Source organism: Tetrao urogallus (genome assembly GCF_951394365.1).
Source record: "Tetrao urogallus genome assembly, chromosome: 18".
Lineage (NCBI taxonomy): Eukaryota > Metazoa > Chordata > Aves > Galliformes > Phasianidae > Tetrao > Tetrao urogallus.
In genome coordinates, this window is record NC_136831.1 from 9,484,915 (window position 1) to 9,503,980 (window position 19,066).

Here is a 19,066-nt window from a genome sequence, read left to right on the forward strand (position 1 = left end):
ATTTTTTTCCTGTAAAGAAACAAATTGAAAGACGATAAAGTCAACCCATGGCCACAGGGATCAAGAAGAAAAAAGATGACAACAAAACAGACTGGACTTGGGTTTTGTGAGATGCTCAGGTTCATTCATCAGGTTCCCAGAGCTGAAAAACCAGGAGTCTCTGGTTTAACTTGCCTTGGGTTACAGCACACATTTCCTCAGTGCCCATCGCAGTGGGCTGTGTGGCCATGAGATTACACTGAATACTTCCGATGCAGGAAAGAATAACTACTGATTAATGATGAGATTGTGTATAATCTGCTCTGTCAGGCTGCTATCATTTAATTAGCCTAGTGCTGGTAGCACAGCCAACACTGGGTGAGAAGAACGTCTTCCTTTTCCTGCTGCCTGGCTGGAATGGAGGGTGTACAGAGAGGTGGCACATATTTATCCTGTTGTGGATAACAGGACATGGCAATTTCAAGGGAAGATCAAGAGAAATGACCGCAGGGCTGTTGAGGGCCCAGGGTTCAGCAGCATGTCTTCCAGTGTCCTGCCTCTGTAAGAAGGCTGTTGATTTTCTTATGATGAGGGCCTGTCTGTGTACCTAATTCACTCCTAGGGCACTGAACGCCCCATTACAGGACAGGACCTACAGTCCCACATTCTGCTTTCAGTAACCTTCAGACCTCAGTTCCTCTGAAATCAGAAGTTTGATCGTGGTTTCCTTAGCTCTGATTTTACAGATTTTAGCTCCAGATGAAGAATTCTACAACAAAGAAAACAACAACACGTTTGTGGAAATGTAAAGATTTTGTATGTAAAAGCTGAATGTGAGTGCTCAAGTACTTCTTTCTACAATGTGCAACTAAGTTCTCCATGTGAAATGCAAAAACACCTTTTGATGCACTCATATATCTCATTTAGCTACTCAGTTTTTATACAAAATAAGCAGACAAAAAAGATTCTTCTGAAAAAATCTTAAAATATGAAAAAAATAGAAGCTAAAGTACAGAACTGAAGCAATAACAAATACGTGCTGACTGCTCAGGCTCAGTTTCTGTAAAGCTTATTACTTTATTTTTTGCTGCTACTTAAGTTTAATTTCATTATATTTACTGCATATTTAATTATGCTAAACCACTAAGAGCCTTGTATAAACATTTTTTTATTTCCACATAAATAACAAGGAAATTGCTAAATAATATAGTTAGTAGGAAGTTCATATCATAATTTTTATGTTAGTTCATTGCCTTTGATGATCATCTCAAAAAATACTTGGTAAAACATAAGGAACAAATGGTTTCACTTCAAATTTTGAAGTTGGTCAAGTGTTTTTCCAGATAATGTCTGAGTTTGCTCTTGGGGAGGTAAATTCAGTTGTAGCCATACCCAAGCGAATTTCAAACGAGTTTAAATGTATGTGAGCATCTTTTTTTTATATCCCTTCCTTCCTTCCTTCCTTCCTTCCTTCCTTCCTTCCTTCCTTCCTTCCTTCCTTCCTTCCTTCCTTCCTTCCTTCCTTCCTTCCTTCCTTCCTTCCTTCCTTCCTTCCTTCCTTCCTTCCTTCCTTCCTTCCTTCCTTCCTTCCTTCCTTCCTTCCTTCCTTCCTTCCTTCCTTCCTTCCTTCCTTCCTTCCTTCCTTCCTTCCTTCCTTCCTTCCTTCCTTCCTTCCTTCCTTCCTTCCTTCCTTCCTTCCTTCCTTCCTTCCTTCCTTCCTTCCTTCCTTCCTTCCTTCCTTCCTTCCTTCCTTCCTTCCTTCCTTCCTCCCTCCCTTCCTTCCTTCCTTCCTTCCTTCCTTCCTTCCTCCCTCCCTTCCTTCCTTCCTTCCTCCCTCCCTTCCTTCCTCCCTCCCTTCCTTCCCTCCTTCCCTCCTTCCCTCCTTCCCTCCTTCCCTCCTCTCTTCCTTCCTTCCTCCCTTCCTTTTCTTCATTTAGATATTCAGGGCATTCCTTCCCACACAGTAACAAGACTTTGGGGGATATATTGCTAAAATAATTCATTTTCTAACATCAGACCCAAAGCTTCAATGTGGGACAATCCCAGAGGATATGAAAATGATTCCCTGTACTGTCACATCTCCTCCAACAATTTGTTGAGAGTTCTGTATCTATTGTGTTTAAGACACTGTTTACAAAATCATAACAATTAAGGACTGTTTAAATTAGATTTATCCCCAATGGTAATATATGTGAGGAAATTAGAAGATAATCAGATCTCTGGAATATAACCTGCAGAACAAGTAGACACATTATGTTACAACGTTCCTTCTGCAGAGCAGCAGATCTTTAATGAAAGTGGGAGTAGAGATGAGCCAGGTGATCTGGGAGGACCAGACAGCACAGTGCCAACTTTCTGATGCATTCCAGTCACCACATGTAATGGAGATGTCAGAGGCAATCTGTGATTCAACCACCTTATGCACAAATCCTGCTAATCAAATTGCACAGAGATTGGTGCACTACACAAATACAAGGGCAGATTGAAGCCCTTTAGTGAATTTGGAATGTCATCTACTTATCTTTACCCAAAATGTTGCTAATAATCATATCCTACAGGGATGTCCTACGCCCTCCATAGGGAACACACTGGTTTGCTGGGGCCATGAGTGCACGTAAGGGGTGCAAGCAGCCTCTGTTAGTGTGTGCTGAGCTGCAGGGGCTCCAATGGCAACTGTCTTTGTATTTAGCATTGAAGCAACTGGTCTTTCTATTTAGTCTAGTCTAAATACTCAGTGCTCCAAAGAACCACTGTTTTCATGGCCTTGGCATGGAGGGGCTGAGCATGGAGGCCTCAGCTTGCAGGTGAAAGCTGTTAGGACACCAATTCCATGGCCCACCATGGCCCAGCACCCAGATAAGCACCGTGTCTCCACTCTTCCCTATGGGAAGAACCTGGGAAGCTCCTCTCTTTGTCAACACCATTGTAAGCACAGGGCTACGTGTGCTCAGAAGCATCTTCATGCCATTACTGACAGGATTCAGCTATGCCATTTGTGCATTTATTGTAGGGGCATCATCTTGCAATGTGCTGGTGTAGTTCACTTGGTTTCTTTAACACCTCGTTACTCTGCAATGAGGCCTAAAAGACCACCTCCAAAAGCCATCCTGATATGCAGATGTATTTCATTCTCCACTAATTGAATTTGAAACACCACATCTCCAACTCCTACAAAGGAGGGCAGCTACCCTCTGGGGAGCTGCTGATTTACACCACAGCAGCTGAGCTGGAAATGTATGAACCTCTGTGAGATTCTTTGTGAGAGATGTAAAACATGATTAATAACGGTGTTTTTAACAAGAAAAAAAAAGAAAGATGTTTGAAAACACAGATAGTTCCACCCCTCCCACCCACCCCTTCCATAGTGCACACCAGTTCTGTGCCTGCTGTAGCAGCATGGCATTCCCAGGATGGCTCAGGATGGCACAGGAGGTACCAAACACCAACTGATACAGGCAGATTTTCCTAGGGAATGTGCCCTTCTGTATGAGCTTGCATCAGAATTGGAGAAGACTTTTTGTCTCAGCCTTCAAGTGGCTGAGCAGAAGGCGGTGCTGGGGGAGAATTGCGTGCTGTGACAGAGGGCTGAGGCTGTGACGAGCTGAAGCTGAGCAGCAGAAGGCTTTGGTTGTATCAGCTTCTTCTAGGTGACATTGTTTGCTTTCCCCGGGTGAATGTTTTAAAAGGCATCTGTTGAAATATGCTGCAAAATTCGCACAACATATGTGCAGGCTCATATGCAAATATGGAGCACATCCTTTTTGCCACTTGAGCTTTGTTTAAAACTTTGCCATAAATTCACTTTTTGTGTTGTTTTGTTTTGGGTTTTCTTCCTCCTGGTTATCATTTGCTCCTCTCCTTGTTGTCAGAAGGCTCTGCGCCTTGTGTAAACACACTTAGAGACAGAAACTGCTGCTAAAGAACAAGCTGATTTGCAGGGACTTCAGGTCTGCTTTCCACAACACAAGCTTCCAGCTTTAAAAACCCTGAGTCTGCTTCTCAGCCCTGAGTGCTGGAAGTGGAACAAGGCTCTCACTCAACAGAGAGTGCTTTTCCCTCCTTTGTAGATCATAAAGCCATTGGGTGTGTGCATAACACAGAGGAACGAACCTATAATTGCAGAGGGAGGTTCTGCAGCCCCTAAATCCTCACAGGTGGATCCATGCTTAGCAAAGAGGAAGTGCTGCAGGGCTGAGCCCTCTCCTGCTGAATTAGTCAGAGAGATGCTTTCAGAATCTTAAGATGTTGCATTGGTTGTAAAGAGGTATTATTGATATTCAATGCTATAGCAAGGAGAATTTGGAAACCAGAAGAAAAGAACTGCTGGGTGATGTTCCCATCTCTGTAGTGTATGCTATGCACTGGGATAGCTTAATTTCCTCCGTGCTTCTCTGCAGATAGCTTTGCAAATTGTGCTCAGAAAGCATGGTGTGTCAGAGGGCACAAACTGGCACGTGGCTGCAGGATGGAGGTGAGGCAAACATGATCAAATACTGACTTTCAAAGGCAATTCCAGTAAGCATAGGACATCCTCTGTTTTCCAGTGAACATTTGCCATTGCCCATAATGTTGAATTGAACTGGAATGAGTGGCAGTGCTGGGGAACGGAGCAACCTCAGCTGCCATGCAGGAAATGGAGGGATCTTTTTATTTATATCTTGTTAATTAATTAGGTCTAGCACCTTCCGTAGAAGCCTGTGAACACCACAAAGGAAAAAGGGAGACCAGGGAAAGGTGTGATTCAAATTTGGTGTAGAAGCAAAGAGTTCCTGCTGAATTAGTCTCAGAATTTAAATTGCAAAAGAGGTTTCTCCTTCCCAGCACCTCTCAGTTCTCCAGCGTTGCCCTCAGATGACATTACACACAAGACAGCTGAAGCCATCTTGGTCATTTCAGGTATCCCTTATTTTGCTGAACAGTAGGGAGTGAATTTCAAGGTGACTTCTCGTTTGCCAAAATACTGATGGTCTGTTCCTGACTGGCTGGATGGAAAAAGCAATATGAAGATGCAGTGATTCTGCAGAAGCCCGTTGGATAAACGTGTGGCAGTTTATTTCACACTCTCCGTGCAAGTAGTCAGTTCATGCTCCTTCAGCTCTGAACACGGCTCCATGCATATAACTGGGCTTATTTCAGCTCATCCAAACCTCCATGCAGAATGAAGATTAGATACAGGTTCTAGCTGAGAAATTTGCAAAGAGATGTTACCCCAGGGTCCTTGCCCTACAAGCACAAGTAGGAGTGGGCATATTGTTTCAATGCTGATAGAGTCTCTGTTTACTGGATAATATCTAATCAATTGTTTCCACCTCTCTGATGATGTGATGCACTTCCTAATCCTGCAGTCAGTCTATTAGACATGGGTTGAAGTCATCAGCAGGAAAATAATGCTCTCAGAGAAATGATACATTAGCTATATACTCACTTAGGGTTATGTTCCTTTTGCCAAGCAATAACAATTCCAGGAGTGTAGAGACATACGTAACCAATAGGGAGGAAGCTTTTATTAACCAAGATGGTTATTGCATTTTAAAGAGGAAATTTTCGCCTTTGCTAAATTCTGCCGGAAAGTGCCTCATATTTTCTCAGAGCGAGGATCAAAATGATGCTCTGGCAGAGAACTGGGCTTTTCCTTTTCGTTCAGGTGCCTGTCACTGGCTGCCGGCTGTCGAGCCCAGAAGAGAGCATGCATGTGTTTGATAAGTGCCACAGCAGAGACATCTCCTTAACCCTCATCTTTTGGTGCTCCCCGCACAGGATGTGGTGCCCCATGCTGGGTCAGGGGGGAAAAAGTTGCTCCTTTATTTGCTGTCAAACCTCACAGATAGATATTGAGGAAGAAGGCCCTGATATGATGCTCTGCAGGAGGCTTCCTCATGTGGAAGAGTGCACGGTGTCAGTGACAAGAGGGGCAGGAAGGAATGACTTGGGGTTTGTTTGACATGGTGGTTGTTATTCAAGTGCCTGATAGTTCTTCCAACTCTGTGTACATCACAGATGCTCTGGCATCGCCCACATGGTTCAGTGGACTGAGACCCACATGGCCTCTGGACTGAGCCCTGTGGGAGCTGCAGAGGAGCACTCTGAGGAAGCTGGCTTTAGGAAGCCCTGAGTAGCCTTCTTCAGGAAGACAGGACTGTTGGCCTCTCCTTGGCTGAGAAGCATGCAAAGGATAGGGGATAGAAGTTCTAAAATATCTATCAGGAGTCTCAGTGGGAGGAAGGTTGTGGAAGCAGCTCTGCTTCCCCACACACATGGGAACTGCAACACCATCCTTAGGCAACAGGGAACACCAAGGAAGTTTGCTAAATGTGGGTGCTCTCAGAAGATATCCTGTTCTCCAGTGCAAACAGGACTCCATGCAAAACCCACACACTGAAACTGCTGAATTTCAGAATCAAGTCTAGAAAATATCTGCTGAAATATCTGCACTCGGGTAGTTCTCATTTAATTTTTCTCTGGGAGATGAGAGAAGCTGGAAAATGTTGTGCAAGGCTAGCACACTTGCTCCAGTTTTGGGCAGAAGCTGTGACTTAACTCACAGCAGCCCATAGACCAGGGGGGGTCTATGAGAGTCTAAAGGCACATGAATAAGAGCTGAGCTTATATTGCCTTGCTCTTCATGAGTACCCTCTGGAGGACTGCATGACAGGGAAGGGTGAACCTAGGCATTCTGCTGCTCCTCAGCTACATCAGAACATTTTGCCCTCTCATTTCCCTGTCAGATCATATCACAAGTGGCCAGCTCCTTGGCCTACTGACCCAGCTAATGCATTCCAACATTGATTCAATCCCCCACAGAGCCCCTTTCCATGACCTTGTAGCCTGTTATAGCTTTGCTCCCAACAATTGCAGTCCTTGCTATTTTCAATACTCTTATCCCTATGTTAATACTTGAACACCAGGAGTCAAAAATGCTGTAATTCAGCAGGCCTCTGTCCCTCAGCTGAACTGATGAAAGACCATTTTCCATCCAGTTTGTGGCAAAAGGATGTGATTTCAGTTACACAGCAAACTCTGCAGATTGCTTGGACTTGACTTCTAACATCCCAGCTCAGTGCTAATCTTTACTGACAGCACCCTCAGCATTAGCATCCCAGCAGAGGGAGTTTTAAGCTGACCAGGGGCTCCTTAAGTGACCAGCAAAGTGAAGACAAGCAGAGGGCAGTATCCTCCAGCCCTGCTTCTGTGCTTCAGGAACCCCTCCAAGCCTTGCCTCATCTTCTGACTGCAGCCAGATGCAAACTGCACAGCTGCACTTCATGCTTCACCGCAAACAAGGGATGTATGGCCACCCCCAGCGCCCACTAGAACACTGGGGCCATGGACTGGGTTTTGTATGGAGCTTCCAGGTTTGGAGCAGTGACCCGAATTCTGGCATGATGAAAGAGCAATCTGATTATTAAAATGAACTCACAGACACTTTTCAATGGCTATGGCGAATGGAAAAGTGTAGCTTGCAAGGCAAAGGTAGGTGATGGTGCATGAGCTTGTGCGGGATGCAGTAGGGTCAGTTCACCACATCATGATGGAGACCTCCATGGTAAGTGAGCTGACTCTTTCCACCAGAACCATGAAATGAAGGCTGGTCTGTCTGGAGGCTTCCAAGGCACCAGTTTGCCTCTCTCCATGATCACTGGGGACAAGGAAGCAAAGCCACATCCATTTTATATCAACCTGTTGGAGCCACTTCAAATCCTGTCCAGGAACTGTCGCTGAGGCTGGCTCAGTTACAGCACTTCTCCCTGTCCAGAGCTGTGGGAACAGCTCACCCCTCTCAGCTGGTTTTCATGCACGCTCTGGACATGTCTTATTTTTCTTTTTTCTTTTTTGCAGACACGCCACGGATGAACAACATCCTTACTTCTGCCACCGAACCTTACGATCTGTCCTTCTCCCGGTCCTTCCAGAACCTCTCTCACCTCCCACCATCCTACGAGTCTGCCGTCAAGACAAACCCAAGTAAATATTCTTCTCTGAAGAGACTAAGTAGGTGTCAGCTCATTTCATTTCCTTTGTATCTCATTTGCTTGTAAGCCACAGCGGGCACAACGTTAAGGCAATAATCTTCTTCCCTCTGTTGTTGTACTGCCCAAGTTGGCATCTCCGGTAATGATTCTCCTGGATGTCGCTTCCCATCAAGGAAGAGCAGAGAGAAAGAGTCACTTCATTACTGTGAGAGCACATGTGGTTATTTGCTTACTGACCTCCATCCTGTGCTGCCTCCCCCGGCTCCGCCTCTCTCTGCTCCTGATAGAGTCATCTGAGAATCCTTTTTTGCTTTCTGGCTGTTCACATCAGCCGAGCTCAGCCCGATGCACCCAGAGCAGATATCTCACCATCTGCAGGAGCAGCTGGAACCAGATGACAAACCCAGGCTGATAAAAAGGTGCTGAATTGGCTGGGAACCTCCATTTCAGTAGGAGCACATCTGCCTGTCCCCAGCAGTGCTGCAGTCCACCATGTTTCATGGTCCTGAACAGCACCTTACCCTGGTCTTTGGTGCATTGCTGATGTCTTTATGTGTTGCTCTCTGACCTGTTCATGCCAGTTAGTATCTATTCTTTCTTGCTGTTTTACATATTGCATTGTTCTGTCAACTTTTCTGCAATGCTCCAACTCACTGCTGCTCCTGATGGCGAATATTCACATGGAAATATCTTCAGCTTCAATGAGATTTAGAAATAAGTGAGATTTGTGATGAAAAGTGCTCTCTCTAGACTGAGATGTCAAGTCTGCAGTGTGTTAACATGGGCATTTTCTGGGTGCAGCCAGGTATACATGCTGCCTCAGTTGGAAAAATAACTTCAGTGTCTATATTTGCAATAGCTTCACTGAAAGCAGATCGGGACAAAGAGCAGATGCTACATCCTTGCTCTGTCTAAAAGCTGCATTCCCAAGTTAGCCTGCTAAGAGAGACGTACAAAACGAAGTGGCAGAGGAGCCCTTGGACTGTCCATAGCACATCCTCATGCAGAGGATTTTCCAGAAGAGAAAATGCAACAGAAATGTAGCACATAAAAATCTCTGCCCACTCCTTGGCACTTCACTGTGGAATTTAAATGTGTTTAACATTTAGGCAAGTATATTTGACATGCTGAAAAGTAAGCATGTGCTTAACCATGTTGCAGAGCAGAGATAAGGTATTTAGGGACTGGATACTGCCATGTATGTGACTTTTGCCTCCTGATAACATTTGGAGTCACTCTCCTAACCAGAAGCATTTCCCTTTCCCTGCATCCCTGTGACTAGCTGTCCATGTTCTTGAGTAGCTTTGATGATGTTGTTCAATACTGGGAAACCCTTGAAATCATGACACTGAAACATAACTGCTTTAAAATGTCCTCATTTCAAGGTGATGATTTATTTTCATTTTTTTCAGATTAAATAGTGTAAAAATGGATCAACTGGATAGCCCCCAGATTGCTCTTTCATTTCTAATTGATTTCCAATGCTCAGGATTACCTGGGATAAGTACTTCCAGCTCAGAGGCTGGGGGATGTCTGTCTTGACATTATTGGGAACACGTTAGGGAAGCATCCACCAGGAATTGCACCAAGGACTCTTACTGTGGCTCTTACTGTGTGAAGGAGATGGTCCAGACCTCTTCCAGCCTGAGATTCATCTATTGTTTTATATATTGTGCATAGATGCTCACTGAAAATGCCTTGAGCTTCCTGCTAAGGATATTGATGTATCTCACTGGAACATTAAAAAACAACAAACGAATGCTAACTGAACCTCCCACATCTTCCACAGCCAACATCTGGAAATGTACATCAGATCTGAACTCTTCTGTATCTACTCCTGCAATCCTTACCCAGCTCACACTGAATATGAACTCTCTGACCAAGCAACTCCATCCATGCACTGGTCATTACCTTACCAGGTGTCTGATCCATGGGGTCTCAAAAAACTTGTTTTGCAGCTGAAGAAAAGACATCTCCTTACGTGTCCAACGTGCCCCTCAGCAGGTCACAGGAGGGAGTATGGTTGACTTCCTGCATTGTTTCCTAGATATTTGTTTAAAGAGGCAAAAATAGATTTGTGTTAAGGGGTCAAGCTCAAATGCCTCAAGAACGTGCTGAGCAGAGTCAACCTTCCTCTTCATAGAATCATAGAATGACTTGGGTTGGAAGAGACTTCAGGGATCGTTAAGTTCCAGCCCCCATTTCCTCCCCACAGGCAGGATTGCCAACTGCTATCTCATGTACTACATTACATTGCCCAGGGCCCCATCCGGCCTGGCCTTGAACACCTCCAGGGATGGGGCATCCACAGCCTCTCTGGGCAGGCTGTTCCAGCATCTCATCACTCTCTTTGTTAAAAACTTCCCCTGATGTCTAATCTAAATCCCCCTTCCTTTAGTTTAAAACCGTTCCCCCTTGCCCTATCACTATCTACCCAAGTAAAATGTTGATTTCCCTCATGTTTCTAAACTCTCTTTAAATAATGGAAGGCCCAATGATGTCTCCCCACAGCCTGCTCTTCTCCAGACTGAACAAGCCCAGTTCCTTCAGCCAATCTTCATAGAAGAGGTGCTCCAGCCCTCTGAGCATCTCTGTGGTCCTCCTCTGGACCCTCTCCAAAAGCTCAACATCTTTTCTGTGTTGAGGTCCCCAGAGTTGGATGCAGTACTCCAGATGAGGCCTCATAAGGGCAGAACAGAAAGGGGCAATCCCCTCCCTTGCCCTGCTGGCCGCCCTCTTCTGCTGGAACCCAGGATACTGTTGACCTTCCAGGCTCCAAGCGCACACTGCTGGCTCTTGTTAAGTTCTCTGTCAACCAGGACTTCTAAATTCTCCTCAGCAGTTCCTCTGGCCTCCATTTCATCCAGGCATCTTCTTAATCAGCAACAAAGGGCAGCCATCTCTGTCACATCAAGGTGCCAGTCTCTCACTGACCCCCGAATTGCTTTGGCAAACTATCAAACCCATTGCTGGATAACAAGCCACCTTTGATGCTGGGCTTGTGCATGGGAAGAGCAGCAGTGTGTGGAGTGTGGGAACATGCAGCTGAGCAAAAGCATCTGTGTTAATTCTGCCCTGCCCAGCACCCCAGGGAACTGCTGTCCCAGCTGAGTGAGAAAGGTCAGTCAGAAAGAAAGCTAATATTTTCAGGCATATTAAACCACTTGGTATTGGATCATCACAAATGACTTGGCAGCTTGAAAATGTTAAAGAGGAAAGACAAGGCCAACGAGGGAATACACTGGAACTGCTGAGAAAGAAAAGCAAATAAATTGCTCTGATGACCTTACATACAGATGAACGTGCATATGTTTTAATCATACTAACCACAGGGAGACAAATCATCCTTGTCTTTTCCACTCTCTTTTCTCAGAAACCCACCCATGTACCTCATTTCTCTAATCACACATTGGAGGAGCTGTGCTCTGCCTTCCTGCAGTGGCTTTGTCTCACTCATCTTAGGCAGGCTGAGGTGAGATGTGAGGAAATACTCATTTGGGCTTTCCCTGCAAATGAGAGAAACAAAAATCTCCTGTGCAGGTCAGCTTGTCCTAAAGCAATCAGCAGTCTGGATGTTTGGGGAGACAAGCCCTGGCAATGTCCCAGGAACTAACGTGAGGGGAAAGAATGGGAAGAAAAGAAAAAGAAATTATCCAGAAAAGTGTGATTTCCCTTAATTCCACCGCTAAGCATTTGAAAAACATGAGCAAAGCCCCATAAATATGAGGGTGGCTTTTTTTTTAAAAAAGAGAAATCTCCATTAATCAACAGACCAGTGATATCCTCCTATCTGCTCATCATTTCTGGCCCTTAGAAATCCACTCAGGACAGCTTTTTGAATTTTATATATAAAATCTATAAGAGAGAAACATTTATTTTGGCTAAATTAAAAAATGCCAGTTATCATGTGAGCATCAATAAAACAATAAGGAGTAGCAGTATCAGTGTCTCGTCATCCCTGTGAACTTGCTGATGCAGCGAGGATGGGATGAAACAGACTGGAAGGTTTCAGGTCCTGGGCACGTGGATATGCCCAGGGAGGCGGTGGGCGACCCATCCCTGGAGACATCCAAGGTTAGGATGGACAGGGCTCTGAGATCTGATCGAGCTGTAGCTGTCCCTGCTCATTGCAGGGAGTTGAACCAGGTGGCCTTGAAGGGTCCCTTCCTACTCAAACCATTCTATGATTTTGGTTTTAGCAAACTAAGGTGACCAGACATCAGCAGTTCCAGCACCACCAGCGCTTGGTGATGCACTTGAAGCCTCGAAGCTCTGAAGCCTGAAGCCATGTATGTTTCACTGTTCTTCTTTGGTATGGAAATGCTGCTGTAGAGCTTTCCCTTCACACACAAAGGCACTGCTGTGATACTTGGCCTCTCGTGGAGCCATGTCCTCCATTGCTGCTCCAGTAACACTCAACCGACATCACCTTCCAGAGTCAGCAGCCTGCTGCCTAATTAAACCAGCACATTGTTGACATTTTACAATTTTGATTCCTTTGAGAAGATATGAAGTTTGTCCACACCTGAAAATATTCCTGGAATAGCTGTGCCAACATCTACCTGTGTCTCTTAGCAGCAGAGGAGACAGACAACGTGAGATTAGGAACACCTTTAAAGTGCAATCAGGACCTGAATGGGTTAGCAACTGCCAGCAGAAGGCCATGCAGACTTCCATCTCTTAAAACAGTGCAGAAGGGATATTTTTAATGAAAGGATATTTTTAATGTTTCTAATTAGTAAAACTTTTTGGGGTGTAGGCCTTGCTGCATTGTTCACCTAAATTAGCAAGGAGCAACTTTGAACCACTTTTAATCAGCTGATTCTTCTGCCTCAGTAGGAGGCTCAAACCACTGCAAACCTCACTTAAGCTGGTTTAGCTCCTCTGGCAATTACCATGGCCAGGTGTGAGCATCCAAGCACATCTCCATTTGGGATGTTCTCTGCTTTAATTACATCTATTTAGAGTCACTTGGGCAAATCCAGCAGCAATTCTCTCATCCAGAGAGCAGAGGCCAAGTGCCAGAGTGCTAATTGCTCAGCTCCTATTCTGCAACCAGCCTCACACATCATTATCAAGTCCATGCACACTAAGTGTGTGCAAGTCTATCTGTGGCCACAGGATAGAATACAAATATCTAACATTGCTGTGGCCATATCAAAATTCCCTAGTTCTTCCAAGGCTTCCTAAAAGGTGGTTTTAAAGGCACGAGGGTTGGATGACAAGAGAGTTGCTCTCTGACATTTGCAACAAGATTCTTCCTAGAAGTTTTTTATTACCAAAAAAAGGACCCATTCCTACAATAAATACTCTGCTGAGCAAATCCTGTCCACAGTGAGCACGCCAACAGAGGAGAGCTCTGGGTAATCCTCACGTCCTGGCAGAGTGTGGGCTGTCAAGAAGAGCTCAGCACCAGAGATGGTGCCATCAGAGCGTGCATTTCAGAACATGCATTCCCAGCTTGGATTTTTGGATGCAGAAGGACCAGCCATCTTCCTCATGGACCCACTGGGTTGTGTGGACTGTTTGCAGGAACATGAGAAACAACACCCAGGGGGAATCAAAGAGCACTGAACGCGCGGGAGAGGAGGAAATCAGCGAGTGAGGTCACCCAGCACAGGCTGCTTGCAGCACCATGAGTTCTTTCTGAAGAGCCCAAGGCACTAATTTTAAATGCTCTCTTGTGAACAAACTTCTGGGATTTGGGTGCTGTCAGCACCCAATTAAGTATCATAAAGTGCTGACATTTCCTCAGCTAACACTACGCCTCATGGGACAGCCAGCCAATTCCTCCCCTGATGTGTTGTGTAAAAACTACAGATTTATGTCTGTGTCAGAATAAACAGTTTCTGCTTAAGTACATCTCACCAAGTTTCTGCTTAACTGCTATATATATTTAATGTCTACATAGAATCCAAGCATTGTAGAACAAGGGTATAGACCCCACCATATCATCAGGGCCATGTCCCAGAACAGGATGCTGTCCCATAAGAGGACCATCTACTTCACCCACTTCATGATTGCCTAACAGTTCTGAATCAGATCTTTGTGATTTTTATCACTTGAACATCCTCAGAAACTACATGTGCATTGTTGCTCTTCCATCTTTCCCATCTAACATCATCTGTATCAGTAGAGTGAAATACTGCAGCTGAGAAAATGAGAGGCCTTCCTTTTCTTACGATCTTTATCGTAGGTGTCTTACAGGCAAAAGATTTTGCAAAGGAATTTGTATGGCAGGCCGTAGGAGTGGCACCACCAGCACTTGGCTTGAGATGATAAGTGCATGCTGGGTTATGCGTGTGTTCCCAACTCTGTGGTCCCTGCACCAGCCTGCTCCCATCAGATTAGTTGCAAGAAACCTCGTTCTCTCTGTAAGGTGGAGAATTTCACTTCGTTTTTGAATGAGGAAGACACTTCTTGCACACCAGAGGATGTTCTGTTGTCTTCTCCATGGAGATGAAGGCTGTTTGCCACGTGTCTGGGATGAGTCTTTCTCTGGGGTCTTCTGGAGCCACTGATGAGCCAGAAAAGACGGGGCGCATCAAGAAGACATCTCAGAAAAGGAAATGGAGGAGAAAGACACATACAGATTCTTAGTGCTGAGCTCTAGACACACCTCCACCCCCTCCACCCACCCCATGGAGACACTGTTGGGAACTTCCATTTAATGATAGCGTATTTCTGATAAGGGGTTGGTGCTCCATGCTTTACGCCTGCAGTCACAGGCACATCATGATGGTCCACAAGCTGTGCTGTCTTGAAACCAAAGGCTTATGATCCTCCTTCCAGCTAGGCAGTCCTACTCCCCCAGCATAAGGCATATGAACATCAAAGTTTTTTACCGGAAAACTGGGTTTTTCCTTCATCTTCAACCCACAGGTTGTTTGAATCAGGTCATTCCATCTGCTCTGGGATTTAAGTAGTATGCTGGGACGTATCTGCAGCAGGTAAAATCCTCCCTGAGGCTGAAGCATTTGTTTGAAATCCAAAAAGAACTCTGCAACAAAGAGATCATTTAAGGCAGAGAAGAAGCAAACTGAGCAAGCAACTTTCCATGAGATAAACTCCACAATATCAAGCAGTGTATAGAAACACTGGTAAATAAAACCTCAGGCATATGATTCAACATCTCAGAGAGAACATCCCATATTCACCAGAGATACCTTGTAAGCACATTTACAAATATTCAAGAATAGTAATTAACAGTGTTTTGAGGTAGCTTAGGGGTTTCACGGCACATCCATATTTGAGGCCAGAGGTATGAGTTCCCCCGAATGGGGAAGTTGCCTTCCTCACCCTGCTTCCTCTGTGTTTTCTTTGTAAGTGCATTGTGAAGGTGATGTTGGATCATTTCTCCATAACTTGCTGTTTCTGCGAATTGTGTGATACCATGGTCTGGACCCAGCAGCACACAGAGTCTGTTGTGTCTGTTGTGCAAGAAGGTGTGATGTATCATGAAAGGAATTACACCTGTCTGCACACAACTATTGCTGATAAACCCATGGCCACACAACCCATGTGGGGCTGGTGTCCCTCCAACAGGCAGCATCCGGACATGGACGTCCATGCCCAGGGCCAGCTGCTAGCAGACAGCCCTTAGGTCTTACTGGGAGGCTTCTACACGGCTGTGTGATACGCCGCCCGTTCTCACCCTGTGGGAGAGCACTCTGACATTTCTAACCGTTCCCTTTCTTTTCCCACAGCTGACAAAGAGGCTGATGAGTACTACATGAGGAGGAGACACCTGCCTGACCTGGCAGCCCGGGGCACGCTCCCCATCAACGTCATCAAAATGTCTCAACAGACCAACCAGAGGGACAGGCCCCGCCGCCCCATCAGGGCCATGTCCCAGGACAGGGTGCTGTCTCCTGAGAGGATCATGCCTGAGGAGTTCAGCATGTCCTATGAACGGATCCTCTCAGATGAACAGCTTCTGTCTGCGGAGCGTCTCCACTCGCAGGACCCTCTGCTCTCCCCGGAGCGGTCGGGATACCCCGAGCAGTCCATGTCACGGGCACTGTCACACACAGACGTCTTTGTTTCAACACCTGTCTTGGATCGCTACAGGATGACAAAAATGCACTCCCATCCTAGTGCCTCAAATAACTTGTACAATACCTTAGGGATGAACCCAACATCTGCCAAGCGCCAAGCGTTCGCCTCCCGACGGCACAACACGGTAGAACAACTGCATTATATTCCAGGACACCACCACCACTACCGCACAGCGAGCAAAACAGAGGTGACTGTTTGATATGACCTCGAGCATTGTAGATATTCATTAAGGACTGGGGTGGCCACGGCACCCCGTACTGCAGTGGCCTTATAGGCCAAGATAACCTCTAATAACTCAGTGTCTGAAAAGATTTCTCTGACAGTCCCATCCCATTGTTTTTAAAGCCACCTCTACATCGATTACATAAGAAGAACCCAACCAAACTGAAAACAGTGAGGGATAATGAAGGAAACTTCCTGACATGCATCAGTTTCTGTCAAAGAAAGCCATAGTAAGTAGATGGCTCCTTCCAAGGGCTCACCTACATTATCTGATTATTTTCATCAATTTTAGACTTTTCAGTTGCTACAAGCAGAACCAGTCTCATGCAGCCCGTGACAGGGAGGAGAAAATGCAGCGCTCCATCCTGGCAGGAAGGGGCCCTGTTCTCATCCCTCATGCCAGTCCTCATGGTTGACCTTTGGTAGCAAGTAGGTCAGCTTCTGGCTGGGGATCACCTCCAGACCACTCAGTACCAGCCAGCACCCATCCATCTGTTCTTCCTCACCCTTGGAACAAATTCAAGGGCAGGCTTTCCTAAGGGACTGGCAGATCTAGGGACAAGAATAGCCTGGCTGAGAAATAAAGATTTAGTTTATATTAAATATACTCATAAGATAAAAATATACTAGTGCCTACAAATCGCCTGCTCTCTCAGTGTAGGAAGTAGTGGGGTTGATGTGTTCAATAAGCACAAATATACTGAAATGCTTGTTAGACCCCTTCTCCACTCATTCTAGTATCTTACTGTCTCCAACATGTAAATAGGAAGGAGGAACAGCTTATCTCTCCTCCAGCTTCTTGCCACTGCTGAGGCTCTAGTGCCAGAATTTGTTCAGCTTCGCTCTGCTGACCTGTGCTGGGGGAAGTGCTGACTCCACCAACACCCCTGCCAGGAAAGTCTACCGTGGGTTTCATTTGAATTTCTCCCCATGAGTTTCTTTTCCTGATAGCATTTTCCACCACTCCAATTCGCATTTCCCAACATGTTTCTTTCTTTCAGTTGCGACCTAGAACTCTGTATGCAGCAAATCTCTTTCCAGACTTAGCAGAAGCTCAAAGCTGAGAGTGTCTGTCTACAGAAAAGCAAGCTGGTAATTTTCCACGGTTGTCTTACCATATAATGGCCCAAAAAGAAACCTTCAAAATTCCAATTCCACCAAGTCCCAGTTCTAACCATGCAGACAGTTCCATTTCATGCATATAAATTATATATCCAGCATAATTATAGTAAACGGGCATGTTGTATATCTGATATAATGGTAATTAGATAATGTATATTTGTAAAATCTTTTAAGGATAGACTCGTGGGCCCAGAATTTGCGAGGGTTTTATCTCTGGCTTTCTACACAGATTAGGATCTGCTCTGGATTTCTTTGTTGTTCCTTTTTGTTATTATTGTTTTCCTTTTATTTGTTCTCCTTTCAAATCCTGCAGAACCAACTCACACTAGAACTTTCTTTGGCCAGGAAAGGGTCTGTGGTTCTGAAGGCCACGCAGCCCCAGTGCTGTAACTGCAGTGGTGCTGGGCACTACAGTCCAGCAATTCCTGTCCATGGTGTGAACGCAAAGCCCCAGCACATGCACGCACCCATGCACCAATCCAAAAGACAGGCATGACCCCTCCTTGGGGTAAAAAGATGACTGACTTTTGTCATTGTAAACAAGTTTCCACATGGCGCATCTCTCACATCCTCACCCTGAGTCATTTTCTACTTTCTCCTCAGCAAACTCTAAATTAGCTCTGTTCTCCTCTTCCCCACAAATACCTCCTGCCTCTTGGCCTTAGTGATGTTCCCAGCTCAATACTGCATACACTGATTGTAGGTTGTGAGCTTGAGTTCATGCAGGGGCTCATGATGCAGCACCGAGTTCTTCTGGTGCAGGACAGGCAGGAGGAGCATGCTGTCTATTTCAGGTGATTTCAGAAACAGGCTTCAATGGGGTGGCCGTGCTGGCTTTCACTGTGATAGTTTTCAAAAGAGAACCAAGGCCTTCACTTTCCCAGACCATGCTGGGTTTGCTGCTCCTGGTTCATGGGCTTTCTTCCTCAGCTGATGGAGACTGCGTTTAGAATAGACTCCATCTGAGAGAAGTACTGGGGCTTTGTTTGACGGAAACTGAGCTGAAAAGGAACAAATAAGAGCCTATGTGATCTAAGTGGCCGTTACCACGCAGCCTTGGGCAAAGCCGTTCTGGGCAAAAAACAGAATTGTGCATGGATCAGGGTGGAAGTTCAGTGGTGTGGGAGGGACAAGTGAGAAAAGGCCTCATCTTCTGACCCTTTGCTTTGATGGACACTCCTCTCCCTGACTACCTCCAAGCTCCTCAGTTCAGTCACGGGATATTTCTTCACAGAGTGCACATCTCTGTGCAAACATCGCCCTGGTGACTTAATTCCTTGCAGCCAGAAGTTTGTGACTGATTTGGAGAGAAGAGGAATGTACACAACTGGCAGGGAGGCAGTCCATGCTAATTTTCTGGGGCTCTTCCATTCATTTTTATCCCAGACAAAGCCAGGATCTTCCCCTCTGCAAGCAGAGAGATGAATGCTGTGGGTGAGGAGAGCCCACCCTAAAGTCTGCAGGAGCTGAGGTGGCAGAGCTGGAGGAGCAGAGGGGACCGTGTGAGGCTGTGGGTAGGTCAGCACTCTTTCCATTTCCTTAGCTGTTTGTCCCAAGCTCTCATCTTTGTCTAAGTGTTCAGTTCATCAAGTAAGAAGCTGCTGGACCAGATGCAAACATGGAAGTTCTCGATCCAAGTAGCCCACGCAGATGCTGTGCCCCAGGCCTTTTGACCTCAGAGCCGTCTCTTATTCTGACTGACCAACATCACAGGC

At 45.7% G+C, this 19,066-nt stretch overlaps 1 protein-coding gene across 1 annotated transcript in view; it reads left to right on the top strand.

Moving 5' to 3' along the window:
* SHISA6 (shisa family member 6) overlaps positions 1–16,206 on the top strand; it is a gene marked incomplete at both ends in the record, with an annotated part of 214,375 nt that extends 198,169 nt beyond the window's left edge. The window contains 2 exons of the mRNA XM_079544487.1: positions 7,816–7,968; positions 15,656–16,206. Coding sequence (XP_079400613.1) covers positions 7,816–7,968; positions 15,656–16,206 — 704 coding nt within the window. The remainder of the gene's footprint in view (positions 1–7,815; positions 7,969–15,655) is intronic.
* Between the last annotated feature and the right edge of the window lie 2,860 nt (positions 16,207–19,066).